General features: G+C 36.4%; 1 protein-coding gene across 1 annotated transcript in view; it reads left to right on the top strand.

The window, feature by feature from the left end:
- Window positions 1–2,000: 2,000 nt before the first annotated feature.
- The window catches only part of LOC149784858 (diablo IAP-binding mitochondrial protein-like), a 61,018-nt gene continuing 43,937 nt past the window's right edge, over window positions 2,001–19,081 (top strand). Inside the window, exon 1 of the mRNA XM_089978433.1 lies at window positions 2,001–2,132. Within this exon, the coding sequence (XP_089834559.1) occupies window positions 2,082–2,132 (51 nt within the window). The 5' untranslated portion in view covers window positions 2,001–2,081. The remainder of the gene's footprint in view (window positions 2,133–19,081) is intronic.

The raw sequence follows: 19,081 nt of genomic DNA, 5'->3' as shown, positions 1-19,081 counted from the left end.
TGGTCGTTTTCACATGTGTGTAAGATGCATATAAATACCGGAACACACCGAAACGCCGGAACGCAATGGAAACACCGAGACGCACTTCATTTATATCGTATATACCATAGTGTATATTGGTTGTAAATGTATAATTCATATCTGTGACATTTAATATTAGTTATATAATAAATTAATATATACTTTCTTTTCTGCAAGTGATGCAACATAAGCCTAAAAGAAGCTTGAAATTGCGTAATTTGGAGACAGTTTGTAAAGTAACAAAATTTAATATTAACAGCGTGCATTACAATTTATACACGAGTTTAATGCTTTAGCTAGTAATACTAAGCAAATATTAATATTGATTTCTTTAGTTGATTTTTTTATTGTGGTTATTAATAATTACTGTTTTCTTATTACATACAGAAAGAGAGAGTATTAGTCGGAGTATGAAAATGCTTTGTTAAATTTATGATAATGTATCTTTATCATGAATATTTTATTAAATACTAACAGTAACCAACAAAACCTACATATTGAAAAGCGTGTCTTCCACGTGGCACAAGAAATGACTATTTGATAAATCCTAAATTATTTTCGCTTTCTTCCACTAGTCGCGGAAATTCAACCTTTAAAAATCGGCCAACATTCATTCTTGAGTTCCTGCAATAAAGATTATTTAAACAGTAGCCATTGAAGTTCAATACACTATCATATGTATTTAATCAGCTAATGATGTGGAGTTGTTTTGCGCGTCTTTTTACTCAAATACATTCAAATATACTCAAATATACCCATTAAATATATCTTTAGTGGTATGTTTTTTATTCAGCAATTGATGAATATAAAGCGTCCACTTTCCAGGTCCATAGCGTCATTTCCATGTCGGACCTACTAAACACTGAAAAGTCAGACAAATTCTGTATAATTTGTTATTATTTGTATATATTTGCATGCATCTACACATTTATATCAAGACATTTTTGTTCGTTATGATTAATGTAAAAAAGTAGCGAATTAAAATTATACATCTTTTTTACATTATACTTTTTTTTTTACAACTTTGTGCAAATTAACTGATAAGGAATTTGACGGAACTATACAAACATTAAAACGTCAACCATCTTATAGAAAGCGGGCCACGTGTGTGGACGGTTTAATCAACACAGATGTTGACATTCTTGAGTCTACTGGACAGTATGCTACATTACGTAGCGAAGTAAAGCGAATCAATAATATTTCTGTTATAAATTTATAAAGACTATGTTTCAGCAGTCCTTAATCATGTTGACCTTTTGTGCTTACGAATACCAAATGGTCATTAATTGTGTTTATTAGGAAAATGTGTTGATTGCTGTATGGTAACTATGAATTTCATAATCAAAACTTAATGAATAATGCAAATAATTCAGCGATTTTCATTTTTAGTGCATTAAAAACGCAAGCGTTAATAATAATCTGAACACCTTTATTCATAATTTCTAAGTCGGTGTTTCACAATTTCCAGCTATGGTATATACGATATTGCGTTTCGGTGTTTCTATTCTGGCGTTTCGGTGCGTTCCGGTGTTTTTATGCACCGATGTTTGTTAGTTGGTGTAGTTTATGCTGTCAGAATTGTCAGTAATGTTTTATTTACGTTAAATGTTTATTTATTTATATGGGCTGGGCATTGTTTTTAGAATGTTATCACATCGTTTCTTCTTGTTTCAATCTAAACTCTTAAACGTTTCTTAATTGAATGTTACTTGCTACAAGTTCGTTTGATCTATAGAGCTGTGCGACAAAGTTATCACCCTTGAGCATCGTCTTCATGCTGTCTAAATTGCATGCAGACGGAAAGGGAAAATTTGGAATTTGTAGTGAATTTTCGAGCTAAGTCCACAATTCAAAGTTATAAAAGGCAAATTTAATATTAGGTATTGGTAATTTGTTACCAGTAAGAGTTACACCTGTAAGTTTTCAATAAGTTCACATAAAATTACACGTTTTCGTATCGATTTGGCACAGAATAATGTCGGTTTTTAAGCAGAAGCTATTGCTTGGCAGTTTATACGTTAGTTATTTGCTGTACGTATATACCAGGAGATCTGTTAATTATGCCATGCCATCACTTGCTGAGTCGGAGGGCTTGGACAAGAGCCAACTTGGTAAGCAGTTTTGACTTTTTTAAAAACTAAGTTACGAGAGTGACTAATATGTAATCACCAGAGTTCTACAAGGCGTCGACGCCCAAAATATAAATACCAGGGTCGAGGTATTACATTGTAGAACTATAATCACCCTCACAGGGGCTCGTATCCTTCCTAACAAGTTATCTTCCATATATGTACTATATAGTAACTAGTTGTAATAACTAGTTATTATATAGTACATGTATAACAGGTGGTTCTACAATGGGGTATGACTAAAATGCGAAAAGTTACGAAAAGTGCGAAAAGTTACGAAAAGTGCGAAAAGTTACGAAAAGTGCGAAAAGTTACGAAAAGTTGAGAAAAGTGAGAAAAGTTACGAAAAGTTAAAAGTGCGAAAAGTTACGAAAGTGATAAAAGTAACGAAAAGTTGAGAAAAGTCACAAAAACGAAAAATTACAAAAATATGAAGAAAAAAATAAAAAAAATTATTGTAAGCTATGACGAGAAAAGTAGCTTTTAATTTATTATTTAAGCTTCTTTGTTCACCTAATATAGGCCTTATAGTTAATAAATATTGGAGTCTCCTAAATTTATCAAATAAAAACAGCGTAAAACACTTTACAAAAATATACTAATTCTTGCTTATGGAAGACCAAAGAATTTGCAAGATTTTCTAATTAAAACTAAACAGGCAAAAAATAAAAAGATTTTTTTATCATCTAAAAAAAACCAGACATCAGTGCTCTCACTGTGCAAATATTAGTAGCGCCAATACAGATGAAGTTTTTCCTCTTCGTTATAACACTAACTGAGTATCAACTGATGCGATTTATTTGATAACCTGTAAAAATGTAACATGCAATATGTTGGACAATCGATATTGTGCATGGAGACATGAACACACTCATCCAAGAAAGTTATTGGATTTATAAGATACTTTGTATCCTTGTATAAATGTTAATTCAAAGATTGATATGTTGCATAGCCTTTATAAAAATGTATTTGTATGTATGACTATTTGTCTATTATATTATTTGACTATAAATTTAAATGAACTTTTCGTAACTTTTCGCAACCTTTCGCACTTTTCGCAACTTTTCGCATTTTAGTCATACCGTCTACAATGTAAGACATAGTGTTTTAGTGCTATACCTTACTTAGTCTGGTTCCCTGCTTAGTATGCTCCCTGCGTTGCCCTCCGCTATACTAAGTCAGGCGAATGCCGACGCCATATTGTCACGTGATCAAACAAATAGCCTCACATGGAGAGATCTCGGTAATCTAACCGTGGCACACGTATTGCTTTAATATTCTCTTTGTTAGTGACACAATGCGAACTTTACTAATACTTTCGATTTGAACAATAGCAGTCGTTATCGTGTATTCAAGCTTAACCAGCAAATTGGCATCCCAATATGTCATCTCAAAAATTCCTTTTCCAATCGAATAAGAATTTCACACATAATTGACCCAGAAACTCAGGTCACTGAGAGGACTGTAAATTCATGCTGCTTGCATTTTTCTCTGCGTGTGTGTGTGTGATGAGGATTTTTAACTAACTTTAACAATTTTTCAGTCATACTGCTACAATGTCTGCAGTGTGGCAGTTTATAGTGATGTCTAGCACTAGGGCATCATGCCGCAGACATGTATCATGATGTCCCACCCAGTCACACTATCCTGACACCAGGCTGACCAGTCCTAACACTAACCTCTTAAAGTTGAGCGCCTAGTGAGGCAGCTGTCAGTACTATTTTTGTAAGTCTTTGGTATGATTTGGCCGGGAATCGAACCCACGACCTCCCTCATCCAAGGTGGCTACTCTAACCACTAGGCCACCAGAGTGGTCTGCATTTTTCTAATCTGCATACTTTTTAAATTCTGCTTTGTGATCTTACAACTGAATGAATCATTAATCCGTATACTGGTCTGCGCAATCTTCCAAAGTCAACCTTGTGCAATTTACCAATTTTGGATGATCATGATAATAAATTGTTCAATGTCAACCCTATGCTCTATATATATATATATATATATATATATATATATATATATATATATATATATATATATATATATATATATACCGGTATATAAGTTACATTAAAGTTGAACAAAAGTGAACAAAAAAATACAATTAAAAACAAATGAGTCAATAAGAGGTAATTTAGCAGTCTGTATTACGACACCCAAGTCTACTCCAAAACAGGATACATGCATCACTCTTTTGTCACTGTGTGGAACTAGGCAATCAGCTTAAAAGCGTTTCTTTGAAATTTAACATTCAATTTCGTGGTATTTAAGATTAAACTAAATGATTTCCGTTCAACTGAGAAAATAATTTCAATTGAAAAACATCATTTTAAGTGTTAAATGTTGTAAGCTGTTTCAGTTTGTTTTGGGGTTTTTTCAAGAGCTTAAGTTAGGGTGTCTTGGGATGATCACAGGGGCTTGTATCATTATTTATAATTTACCAACATAATTTTAAGTGTTAAATGTTGCAAGTTGTTTCAGTTTGTTTTGGGGTTTTTTCAAGAGCTTAAGTTAGGGTGTCTTGGGATGATCACAGGGGCTTGTATCATTATTTATAATTTACCAACATAATTTTAAGTGTTAAATGTTGTAAGTTGTTTCAGTTTGTTTTGGGTATTTTTCAACAGCTTAAGTTAGGGTGTCTTGGGATGATCACAGGGGCTTGTATCATTGTTTATAATTTAGCTGTCATACTAGTCCTCCAATGTAAGACACATCACCTGATATTTTTGTTCTGGGGGTGATGGGTATTACTGCCAAACTAACGGCACTCTGTAGTGTGTTTTAATGTCGACTAACAGTGTAACGCAAGTCAAATTTTCAGAAATATCTCACACAACTGACAACCAATATGCCATTTTCCTACAAAGTAAAGTTATAATGTTTTTGTCAGACTTTACTTACCCTGATGTCTTTTATCTAATAAATTCAAATTCTCACAAACGAAATGAACCTGTTTTCAAGTTTCAATGGCCTACATTTCATTTGGCAGGAAAGCAATGAAGGCCAGGAATACCAAAATCAGGTAAAGTTGAAATATTATTTTTTAACAAAATGAACAAAAATATATTATGCCTATTGGAACTGTAAGCAATGTTTAATTTCGTTCAAACATTTACCCCACATGAACCTACTAAAACATAATTCTGCATACTTTGACTAATATCGCAATGCAACAAATTAAAATGTATGTTAATGGAACATGAAAATACATCTATTTGCTAGTGTCATATTTTCATTCCGCCAGGATAAAGACAGCACAGTAAGTATATTCATTACACATAAATTAGAGGAAGAATGTCAATATAGACTGCCAATGTGTGAGATATTCCTGAAACTTTGACTACTCGTCTCGATTTCAACTGACATCGGAACACACTATACAAGCCCGTGATTTGGATAGTAAGGTATAGTCTGGTTCCCTGCTTAGTATGCTCCCTGCCTTACCCTCCGCTATACTAAGTCAGGCCATCGCAGACGCCATATTGTCACGTGATCAAACAAATAGCCTCACATGGAGAGATCTCGGTAATCTAACCGTGGCACACGTATTGCTTTAATATTCTCTTTGTTAGTGACACAATGCGAACTTTACTAATACTTTCGATTTGAACAATAGCAGTCGCTATCGTGTATTCAAGCTTAACCAGCAAATTGGCATCCCAATATGTCATCTCAAAAATTCCTTTTCCAATCGAATAAGAATTTCACACATAATTGACCCAGAAACTCAGGTCACTGAGAGGACTGTAAATTCATGCTGCTTGCATTTTTCTCTGCGTGTGTGTGTGTGATGAGGATTTTTAACTAACTTTAACAATTTTTCAGTCATACTGCTACAATGTCTGCAGTGTGGCAGTTTATAGTGATGTCTAGCACTAGGGCATCATGCCGCAGACATGTATCATGATGTCCCACCCAGTCACACTATCCTGACACCAGGCTGACCAGTCCTAACACTAACCTCTTAAAGTTGAGCGCCTAGTGAGGCAGCTGTCAGTACTATTTTTGTAAGTCTTTGGTATGATTTGGCCGGGAATCGAACCCACGACCTCCCTCATCCAAGGTGGCTACTCTAACCACTAGGCCACCAGAGTGGTCTGCATTTTTCTAATCTGCATACTTTTTAAATTCTGCTTTGTGATCTTACAACTGAATGAATCATTAATCCGTATACTGGTCTGCGCAATCTTCCAAAGTCAACCTTGTGCAATTTACCAATTTTGGATGATCATGATAATAAATTGTTCAATGTCAACCCTATGCTCTATATAATATATATATATATATATATATATATATATATATATATATATATATATATATATACCGGTATATAAGTTACATTAAAGTTGAACAAAAGTGAACAAAAAAATACAATTAAAAACAAATGAGTCAATAAGAGGTAATTTAGCAGTCTGTATTACGACACCCAAGTCTACTCCAAAACAGGATACATGCATCACTCTTTTGTCACTGTGTGGAACTAGGCAATCAGCTTAAAAGCGTTTCTTTGAAATTTAACATTCAATTTCGTGGTATTTAAGATTAAACTAAATGATTTCCGTTCAACTGAGAAAATAATTTCAATTGAAAAACATCATTTTAAGTGTTAAATGTTGTAAGCTGTTTCAGTTTGTTTTGGGGTTTTTTCAAGAGCTTAAGTTAGGGTGTCTTGGGATGATCACAGGGGCTTGTATCATTATTTATAATTTACCAACATAATTTTAAGTGTTAAATGTTGCAAGTTGTTTCAGTTTGTTTTGGGGTTTTTTCAAGAGCTTAAGTTAGGGTGTCTTGGGATGATCACAGGGGCTTGTATCATTATTTATAATTTACCAACATAATTTTAAGTGTTAAATGTTGTAAGTTGTTTCAGTTTGTTTTGGGTATTTTTCAACAGCTTAAGTTAGGGTGTCTTGGGATGATCACAGGGGCTTGTATCATTGTTTATAATTTAGCTGTCATACTAGTCCTCCAATGTAAGACACATCACCTGATATTTTTGTTCTGGGGGTGATGGGTATTACTGCCAAACTAACGGCACTCTGTAGTGTGTTTTAATGTCGACTAACAGTGTAACGCAAGTCAAATTTTCAGAAATATCTCACACAACTGACAACCAATATGCCATTTTCCTACAAAGTAAAGTTATAATGTTTTTGTCAGACTTTACTTACCCTGATGTCTTTTATCTAATAAATTCAAATTCTCACAAACGAAATGAACCTGTTTTCAAGTTTCAATGGCCTACATTTCATTTGGCAGGAAAGCAATGAAGGCCAGGAATACCAAAATCAGGTAAAGTTGAAATATTATTTTTTAACAAAATGAACAAAAATATATTATGCCTATTGGAACTGTAAGCAATGTTTAATTTCGTTCAAACATTTACCCCACATGAACCTACTAAAACATAATTCTGCATACTTTGACTAATATCGCAATGCAACAAATTAAAATGTATGTTAATGGAACATGAAAATACATCTATTTGCTAGTGTCATATTTTCATTCCGCCAGGATAAAGACAGCACAGTAAGTATATTCATTACACATAAATTAGAGGAAGAATGTCAATATAGACTGCCAATGTGTGAGATATTCCTGAAACTTTGACTACTCGTCTCGATTTCAACTGACATCGGAACACACTATACAAGCCCGTGATTTGGATAGTAAGGTATAGTCTGGTTCCCTGCTTAGTATGCTCCCTGCCTTACCCTCCGCTATACTAAGTCAGGCCAACGCAGACGCCATATTGTCACGTGATCAAACAAATAGCCTCACATGGAGAGATCTCGGTAATCTAACCGTGGCACACGTATTGCTTTAATATTCTCTTTGTTAGTGACACAATGCGAACTTTACTAATACTTTCGATTTGAACAATAGCAGTCGCTATCGTGTATTCAAGCTTAACCAGCAAATTGGCTACTTAGGTATTTTTACAAATATTTCTACAATTAGGCGAAGACAAAGTATAGGGATATACACAACAATATTTTGTTAATATTGCACGTTTCCCAATATGTCATCTCAAAAATTCCTTTTCCAATCGATTCCTTGATAAATTTTACGTCGAAATTGATATGAGGTTTTGTACGGCAGCTTAATTTTGCCAAAGATTAAGACGAAAATATCTTCTCCATTTTACCAGGGGTGAGGGTAACGATTGTTTTGCAAATATTGCACATTTCACACTGCATCATCCAAAATATTATAGTTGCAATGAATTCCTTGACCAATTTTATATAAATATGTATATATCGTTTTCCATGACAGCCCAAATTATGTCAAATATTAGGATCGATACAATAACCTCTTCTATGAAGGGGCGAAAGTGACGACCTCTTGTCAAATGTTGCACATTTCGACGGCATTCCATTTGCTAACAACTACTTTATAATTATTACGTCGGAATTGGTATAAGGAGCAGCAGAGAGACTGAGCCCACCAACTATTTCTTCAAACAGAACCTTCTATCGAAAACACTCTTGATAGAAGTATTGTCTTCACAAAATAAACCCTTCTGGTCAGAAAACACTGATAAATAGGCTTTCTCCGCTGACAGAAGGGTTATCTCATGAAAAATATCTACCTATATAACTACTTCTCGATACAAGGGTCTACTAGACGAAACATTCGGTGTTGTTTCAGTCTCTCTGCTGCTTGAAATACAAAGTATTTCTAAAAATCCTAGAATTTTTAATGCTTGCATTTCTAGTTAAAAATTGTATCCAACCCAACTCGATACCGTGTCCGAGGATCATGTAAATTTATTGTTACAAATCCGTGTGGTTTTGCCTGAGCACGACTAAAGAAATTTCTGAATTTATTTATGTCCATGTCACCGCTGCACCAGGTCTGATGAATATTTCGTAACGTGTGTATGTCAACGCCGTTAAATACCGCAAGAATGTTACAGTTATCTCTGATCACTTTTGGTATTTGTGTATATCGTTGAGTTACATAAATCACATCAACATTTTTATGCCTGCCGCGTGAAAATATCCTGGCAGGGTTTGTTTGTCGTCGCCGTTTCTGCTGCTGTGAATTAAAAATTTAAGTTAACAATAATGGCCAACATTGGAGAAGCACATTCCGCTAGACTAGATCGAGAGCGACTAGAAGCAATGAAAAATTTCTTCCTGTACGAGAACGTGTAAGACAAAAATTACAAGCACGGCAGCAAGCGCAAGTTGAATTTTCAACAGGTGCAGAAGAATTATTTAAACCCGTTACAACAGCTACTGAGAAAGCTGCGGTGGTCACTGAAAGAGCTTTACTGGGAGATCCAGGTGATATAACAAAACCGGGTATTCTTCCCGTGCTAAAACAAGCCGCCGAACAGACTGAAAAGATTGCTAGGAGAACTAAACAAACAAAAAAGATTTTACGAGAGCTTCCAACTGATATAGCTGCAGCTCAACCTCCACCCACCGTTGTAGCTCAACCTCCACCCACCGCTAAAGAAGGTACTGAAATCGCCGAAGCTGCTGTGCCCAAAGCAGCAAAGGAAATTATTGAACTAACTGCAAAATTTGATCCGGGGTTTGTTAATTCCCTTAAAAACACATCAGAAGAAAAATTACCTGAAGTGATATTAGATGGTTTATATGAAAAAGGTAAAAATTTAAGCAAGAAATATAAGTCCACGAATGATACAAATTTTGTTAAATGGGCGTATCGTATATACTACGACAAAAAAAAAGGTCGATTCGGGATACCCAAAACTTGTAAATGCAATAAAGAAACTTCACGAAAGTAGACAACGAGGATCTCCACCTCCCTATTCATCGCTATTGGAGGAGCGTCCAGATGAAAAAGATGATGATGTTCTCAAAGATCTTGGCTTATATGGAGCTACAGGTAGTGGTCTTGGTGGTCACATTACTTGTCCTGATAAATATCATCAATGATGTATCACGGCTAGAAGTTCTCTTAGGAGGAAGGAATGCCGGAAATAACTCAACAGAAATAATTAATGAAGCGGCTGATATCTGTCAGCGATTATTTCAAGGCGGCATCATGGATACTCACATCTATCGAGAACTTATTGATGAACTCGTGGACAGCGACTAAAATGTCTTTGACATTTTCAAAGTCGTCGCGATTAGAGAAATAACTAATTAAAGAAAATGATCGTACACAATTCTCATCGTAGACCAGTCATGGTCAGGGTGGTAAATTCACGAGTACCCGTATACAGGATGACTTATGGAAACGGATTAGGCGATGTTGTTCAGGGTTTATTTGCGAGAATGGCACCTAAAGCAATACCGATCGCAAAACAATTATCAATGAAAGCCATTGATGTTATTAAAGATAAAGCTACTGGCGCTGTTGGTAGCGCTGCCAGTAAAGCATTCCTGGCAATCAAGGACAGACTAGCACGACTGATACGTAGAAAACCCCCGCCGGTAAAATTACCAGCCACTGCAGACATGTCAGCAAATGTTAGTAAAGTAATAAATGAAGCCGCAAATCAAAAATTAGCGGCGCTGATAAATCCTGAACAAATAAACACAAGTTTGGTGGCGGGAAGTGGTCTTCGTTTTAGACGATAACTTCTATAACAAAATGTTTAAACGGGAATCCGACCCAGCATTCGACATAGACGAACCGGTTCTTAAAAATGAATCAGTGCGTGATTATCAGTATTATTCCTACGACGCGCGATTTCCACTACAAACGCGAATTGAACTTCAGGTCCAGGATACAAGTAGATATTTCCTGCCCGCTGATGCATTTATTGAATAGAAGGTGAAATTATAAAAACAGATGATACAGAATACGGACCCAATGTTAAAATCGGTTTTGTCAATAACGGAACTATGGCTTTGTTTGATAGTGCTATCTACAGAATTGACGGAAAAAATATTGAAGCGATTCACAAGGATCTCGATGTTGCTACAACAATAATTGGTCTAGCAAGATATTCTGATGATTATACAAGATCATCTGGTCCATCAATGATGTTTGCCAAGGATACTTCTAATTTTCCTAACAGTGATCAGTACTATATTAGACGACCAAGAAATAATGCCGATAACGCTGACGCTGATGTGTGGCCGGTGGTTCATGGTACTAATACAGAATTTAATTTAGGTTTCGCTGCACGTAGACAAATGCTAAAAGGTAATCGTAGAAATTTTTCATGTGCCATTCCGCTGTCGCACATCTTTGGATTTTGCAGAGATGTCAGAAATGTAATTTTTGGAGCAAAACATACGGTCACGCTTGTTAGAAAAGCCAATGACAATGATGCTATATGGCGACCTCTAGGTGACGCTGGTAAGGTAAACATAACAAAACTATCACTGTGGATGCCGGTAATGACTCCTGCAATTGCCGAAGAACAGCGACTGCTTTCTTTTATGGATCAAGGTGGTAAAACGCTGCTATCGTGGCTCACAACATCCACAGATAGCATACAAAGTGCCATTAGTGGTTTATTCACATGGCATATAGCATCACAGCAGGGGGTTTCCGCGCCGCGACATATTTTCATTGCTCTTCAGGATGTTACACGAGTAGGCGATCAAACACGCTCGCATATTTGATATTTGATCAACTTGGTGTCACTGACGTTTCTCTGAGAATAAACGGGCATCAAGAACCATCCAAGAACATAATGCTAAATTTTGCTAACAACCATGTTGCACGTGCATATCAACGCTTGACGAAATATCTAGCGCGTGATCTAAACATCGACACTGGTTTGCAAATATCACAATTGGATTTTATATCTCATTATCCAATCTATTACTTCTCGCTGGAGCATCTTGATTTAGCCAGACAGTCTGTCGTTGATATACACTTTCGGGCTACCGTGAATAGCGGGGGAGCTAATTACAGAGCAATCGCGGTCATACTTTCCGATAAAGCAATGTTGCTTGAAGGTGCTGGCGGCCGAATGATTTTCGCTGATGCACCAGTAGAAAATATGTAGCAATTAGATCAATCTCGTATTAAATAAAATGTCATACAGTCATGTTAATGGCACTCTGACTCCTGGTCAGGTGAAGAAATTACAATCGAAGAACGCGAGCACATGTGGGACAAAAACAACACTAAAACACGATCAGCTAATGGGCGGTCCAAACAAACTATCATTAACTAAAACTCAACTAAAACATTTCAATAAAGCAAAGCAAGCAACGACTGGAACTCAGCTTGATTTCTCTCCTGCAGCTGTCAAAGATATGGTTAAAACCGGCGGTATATTTCCTCTTCTCGCCGCGATACCAGCACTGATAGCTGCTGATGCTGCCGCAGTCGCAAAAGCAGCCGCGTTAGGTGCTGTTGGAACCGCTGCTGGAATGGCTCTAAAGAAAGCAACAGGAAATGGATACAAAAAAAGGGACGCGGGTTAAGACTTCCAGGAACTCCAACCTCATGGTACCCAAAACGGTTCTGAAAACCGCTGGTTTTCTACCGATGTTGAAGCTTCCAGCTTCTAATTTTGATTTGCTTGATGCTGTTAAACAATTAAATATAAAGAACTTCAGAGGCGTCTTTATGCGAGATCAATTACCAGCACGACCGAATAATCCAGAAACCGGAATTATTAATCTTGATAACAGTGATGGTCCAGGAACTCACTGGGTTGCTTATGCGATCGATCCAAGTGGAATTATCTATTTTGATTCGTACGGAATAGCACCGCCAATTGAGTTTCTTCGATATACAAAAAACTCACAAAGTCGTGCATGAATACACGTTGAAATCACATATGTGATTTCCAAATTTAAACAATCCCATAACTAATAATGGTTGATATTTACCGAAGATCAAGCAGAACAAAGGAAGAAAAAAAAGATATCGATTTTTCAAAGTATGCGACCAAAGATGAAATTGATAATCTTTTAAATCTGACCGGGATAGACCCAGATGAGGTTGTAATTTTTCAAGATCGACATGGCAAGCTAAAAACCAGTAACATTAAGTGGAATGACATAATTCGCAGGGTTATTGGAGCCACCACGGACAACATCAATGTATTCACTGACAGGGGCAGAATCAGAGATTCGTCGATATCAATCACGGCACTTCGAGATGATGCACGAAAAGTCGCAGGGGAACGTGTAGCGAAGACCGGTGATACAATGACAGGTGAACTCAGCATGAAAGGTAACAAAATAACCGTTTTAAGAGATCCAACATCCCCGGAAGATGCCGCAAACAAACAATATGTAGACACGAGTGTCCACACAAGCACTAGCGCCGTTGACAGTAAACTAACTACGTTGCGGGCAGAGTATGATGTTCACGTGGGCGCGTTTACAAGACTTCGAAGAAACTTCGCAAAAACTGATGAGGCGGTGGATAAGTTCTTTGGGGCTCCTCCAGTCATCGACATGAAACTTTCTGAAATCATACCAAAACTTACTAATAACGCCAACGATATCAACAAGATTAATACCCGGTTAGGTGTAGTACGAACAGATAGAAGTTTTTCAGATCAAATCGCGTTGATACAAAATAGCATTGACACGATCAAACAAACACATCAAGATATCGTAAGTGGAATTCCTGAGATCGTTAACAAAACCAGTCTGATTAAAGTCCCCACTGGAGTTACCCCCGGGCATATCACCAACATCGTATACACGGTATCATCTGGATTTGCAACATGGTCCAAACAAATAATACTATCAAATATACAGCAGCAGCCACTGGTGTGTATAGACTGTCTGTGTTCAGTGCCGCTAAGTTTGAGATCTTCACAACATATCCCTGGAGACATTCCACCGATAAGTATTCCGGGGTTGTGACTATCATATTAAACAAGGAAACCGAAGAAACATTTATGCTGGAAGCCGCAGACAAGAAATTAACCGCAACATCTTACTGGTGGTGTTTGGAATTTGTAGCTGAAACGCCTCAATTGGTTACCGCGTAAAAGAATAAAATGGCATCAACGACAACACTAATGACAGAGTCATTAAGTGCGCAGCAATATAGATATGATCAAGTACGCGAATGGCAGTCAGAGTTAAAAAACACTATTGACAAATGCGCAACAAAGATAAAAAAATACAAACGGCGTGTAACTGTATTAGACACAATAGTGTATTCGGTATCCACGGTAGTTGCATCTGCTGGGGTGTTATTATCAGCGCTGACACCAGTGACAACTGCAATTACAACTGCAGTTGTGATTACAATTACAATTTCAACATCAACGACAATTGCAGGAGTTGCTAATATAATTGCGAAAAAAATACCCTCGTGTGCGTTAACAAAATTGCACGAATATGAAAAGTTAAACAGCGCGGCCACAAGCACCTACTCGAAATTGTCCTCGTTGATATCATCCAGCCTTGAAGATACAGTTATATCCAATTCCGAATTCACGTTGATGTCCAGCGCATACAACGATTACGAAAACACAAAGAACTTTGATTTGAAAACGATGAAGATAAATAATGACGGAATTACTGCAGCAGATAGCCGCAAATAACAATATCTTCAACGCAACCAGAGTTTAATATTAATTTTCCAACTGCAATTCCAGTAAAAGAAATCGCACTGGCACAATTACGAGTATATCACAGTTGGCCCAACATCAGGTCGACATCATTTCACGGACAGTTGCCAGATAATTCATTTGTATTTTCGTATCAGAATAAACCTGGTGCCGATGGCACTGACGGTACTCCAGATTGGAACGTCATTCATTTACCAACAGGGTCTTATCAGACAGAAGAAATCAACAAAGAAATACAGCGTCAAATGAAGCGTATCACCGGAAAAGAAGCAAAAATATTAATAATTGCTCACGAGCCAACGTTGTCAACGACCATCGAAGTCGCTTCACCGGGTTACGCCGTAGACATTTATAACAGTTCAATCAGAACAGTATTAGGATGGCCTGAAAATCCACCACCGACACCACCGATACCACCTGAACCTAAAAAGTCTGATTATGTCACTGACAAACAATCATATCACGGAATTACACCGTCATATAAAGAACATCTGGATGCTATAAAAAGTGCACCGGTGAATGTGAGTTTTCTCTTCTACAACAAGAACAACATTTCGTGGAATTCTGGAGCAGTAGGTTCTGATCCTTTTACTTCTATGACACTAAGCATTATGATTAAATATTTTGAAGAAATTAATCAATTACATAAAACACAACCAGCGCATCTACGGCAACGCTTCCAAGAACATCTTTTTGATATAAGTTCACGCAGCGAAATTATTAAACAAATTGAGATATTAAATCAACTTGCCGCAGATATTGAATATATTAACCAGCGATTCGTTCAGGCAATAATTGATTACACTGATCCCGTCGGCCAGACCGATAAAGGAAGATTTCTAGCTGCATATTCACTGACCGAAGCCACGTTGCCGAATTTTAAATTTCCAGGATACGTTTCCCCGGTCATCTTGAAAAAATTTGTTACTGATATCGCCGATGAGTACTTCGATGACATACTTGACCAGTACAAAAAAATATTACCACCGCCAACTATCCTCAGACATGACAATTCCACAGCCAGTGATGGCAGACATATTTCTCCGGGAATCGTAAATATCACTCAAGCGGTCTCGGTCAATGTTGTGTGTGACGCAATTGATGGCGGTTACAACATAGACACAACAATATCAAATCAAGCCCAGCAAGGGTTTATATTATATTCATTTACTCCTGAAGAACCACCTGGGTTTTTGATTGTACAAGAGCCGATTAATCCAGTATTTCTACAGTGTTTAAATCCAACGCTGACAAGGATGAATTTTAAAGTCACTGACCAACAGGGTAGACTTTTGGACCTGAGAAATGAAACTATTAGTATTAATTTGCTAGTAAAGTCCTAAGGACTTTTAATCCTAGAGTGTTTTACACTCCGAGGACTTTCAAATCGTGAAACGATTTTCAATTAAAAATATCATATTATAATAATGTCCAAAAAATCTTCGATTTTCAATGAAAATGCAAGGCATTTTCCAAAGACTTCCCAGAAATGCAAAGCATTTCCGAAAAAATATGATGATGATGATGAAAATGTCTCTGACATTTGCACCGACAGTGATCTCTCTGACAGTGATTTTATTGTTAGTGACAGTGATGAAAATGTCTCTGACATTTCCACTGACAGTGATTTTATTGTTAGTGACAGTGATGAAAATGTCTCTGACATTTCCACTGACAGTGACGACACCGACAGTGATGTCGGCAACAATAACAGTGCCATCACCATTAAAATAAATTATATTAAGTGATAAAAAAAATATAGCATGTATCAGCACGTGAAATGTTTCATATACGACAAACAAGTACTTGAAGAATATATCAAAAAACTATTCAGCGGAACGTCGTTGATAGGTGAAGTTAAAATAGTTATTGATAAATACGGCAATGATTTTTTACTGACAGAATCACAGTTGAAACAACTACAAGAGAATCATATCACAATGATCATGTGTTTTCCAGACCAAATCATAAATTATGTTCACTCGTGTATTTCACGGGATCATCTTAATAAGATATTGCAGTAAAAACGCTAGCGTTTTCAAACGCTTTATTCTGGGGTATTTACTAGTAAATCGGACGGTAAAAAAAATTAATATTTTTTTTACTTTCGATTTCACTTCCAAGTATTTGACGAAGTCAATGACGAAATCAAGGTGAGGTATTTACTTCCTCGTCAGTGACTTTGTCCTTGATTTCATCCTTGACGAAGTCAAGGGACATACAGTGCTTTAATTTTCTAACCCGATTATTTATTATCTTTTTAGTTTCATACTCGGCTGCCAGTGCCAGCCTGATCTTTTCAATTGCACGAGACAATGGAACAAATTCATTTATTTGTGCTTCTTCTACGCTGGCCAGTGATTTATACAAATTATTTTGGATCATCTTTATGAATCGATATTGAGCAGGAAGAATATAACGCCCTGCGCATTTAGATTCATATAATGATTCAAAATCAGACAGAATTGTTTCAGGATTTAGTGATAAATTAAATCCTTGTTTTTCTAATTTTTTAATAGCATCAATCACATTATTGATATTTTCGTGATTCATATATATTTTTATATATTTAAAATAAAAAAATATCACATCTCCTTGAGCTTCTAGCTTATCATATGATAGGCTACCAATCTCAGGAGCGGAAACACGACCCCCAATGAGCTCCTAATCTGTCAAATAACAGTCTAGAAAGCCCAGAGGGTGTGTTTGCGAACGACGAGACATTCCCCATTTGTGAACATTTTTGATATGCTAGCAAGGTTCATATAGGGACAACACATAACATGTAACTTATCCTAGTACTTAATTCTAACTTATCCTAGGACGGTACAAACTTATAACTTAATTCTAACTTAACACATAGTATTTACAATATTTACGGTAGATGCATATTTACAGCAGTTGTATTTACAATATTTACAGTAGAAGCATATTTACAGCAGTTGTATTTACAATATTTACAATTGCATATATACCTTATCCTAGGACGGTACAAACAAATAACTTAATTCTAACTTATCCTAGGACAGTACAAACATATAGATGCGGGGTTATATTCTACGTCCAACAAAGTTGCACCCCCTTCCCCAAAATCAATCCCGTTGGGTGGTAAAAGACCACCCCTGACGGGGCGATAACGGAGAAAGTTGTGCAACTTCGTTGGGTTTCGAAACCCCGTATATTATTCGGACGATATTGTATATAAACCGACTGATACCTGGGAGTTCAGAAATAGCTCAGCGTGACTTGTTTAAAATGTTTTTTCTTAAATATGATCGTGTGGAAAATACAGACGAACCATAAACCCGAACAAGTGTAATAAAATAGTGATTTTGTCTGTAAGAAAAGATAAATACGCGTTTGTCCCTTGATTTCATCAAGGACTTTGTCATTCTTGACGCTGTCACCTTGATAAAATGAAGGGTGATAAAATGAAGGGAAGTTATTTACTTCCTTGTACACAGAAAACCGTCTGCTGTTACCTGTAAAATAATATACCTCTATAGTGGTAACAGACAGTTAACAAATTCTGAATTGAATTTTAAACACTGAATTTAAGCTCTGATTTATGAAAATACTGACAAACGCGAGACTGTGACGCAGTGTATAGACAGTTGGATGTAAAAAAAATACCGCACTGGATAAATTTACCTGTCAAGGAGTGTTGCGCAACACTTCCTGACAAGGGGAAATAATTGTATCATTGACTTTTACGCAGTCGCTGTAGAGTTATCTCCCATTAAAAAACTTCAGGATTATAGAAGTACCTGACAATAATAAAAAGTAATCCTTTCCTTGTTATATTTTTTTGACAACGCGGATTTATATACATTTTCCGCGACTTTTCGTACTGAAGCCACACAAATATCAAAATGCTTACTGGCTGCATTCATCGAATGAAATGTTTTTTGTTCTTTTGTATTTAAATTTATGGAAACAACCTTCTTGGCGTATTTACTATAACAACCAGTGTTTCCGAATTGACAGTTCTCGCGCTGTTTGACAACTCTCAGATTGGATAAATTATTATTAAGTCTTTGTCCATCAATGTGATCAATTACAAGGCCGTCTTTGATCTTTCCAAAGAAACACTCGTGCACAAACCTATGATAATAATAATGTTTCTTTCCAGCCCTAAACATTAGATAACCAGTATTATTAACAACACCAACTGGTTTTTTCAATCTACAGTGTCTCACTATTCCCTCGCGAGATGCTTCATAATTCTTAATGATTGGATGTGGGACAAATTCTTGATTCATTTATATAATAATATATTTGTCTAATTTATAATTTGTCTGAGAACTTAGTTATATAATCACTCTCGGATTTCAGCGCATCTCCATTATTATTTTTTATTGTAGTATCGCTTGAGTTCACGGTATCGCTTACCTCCGCATCCCGCACATAACTGTGTTTTACCTCTGACCCCAAT

Source organism: Sinohyriopsis cumingii, chromosome 13, assembly GCF_028554795.1.
Source record: "Sinohyriopsis cumingii isolate HCF-2022 chromosome 13, ASM2855479v2, whole genome shotgun sequence".
Lineage (NCBI taxonomy): Eukaryota > Metazoa > Mollusca > Bivalvia > Unionida > Unionidae > Sinohyriopsis > Sinohyriopsis cumingii.
This window is presented reverse-complemented; position numbering and strand designations above follow the sequence as displayed.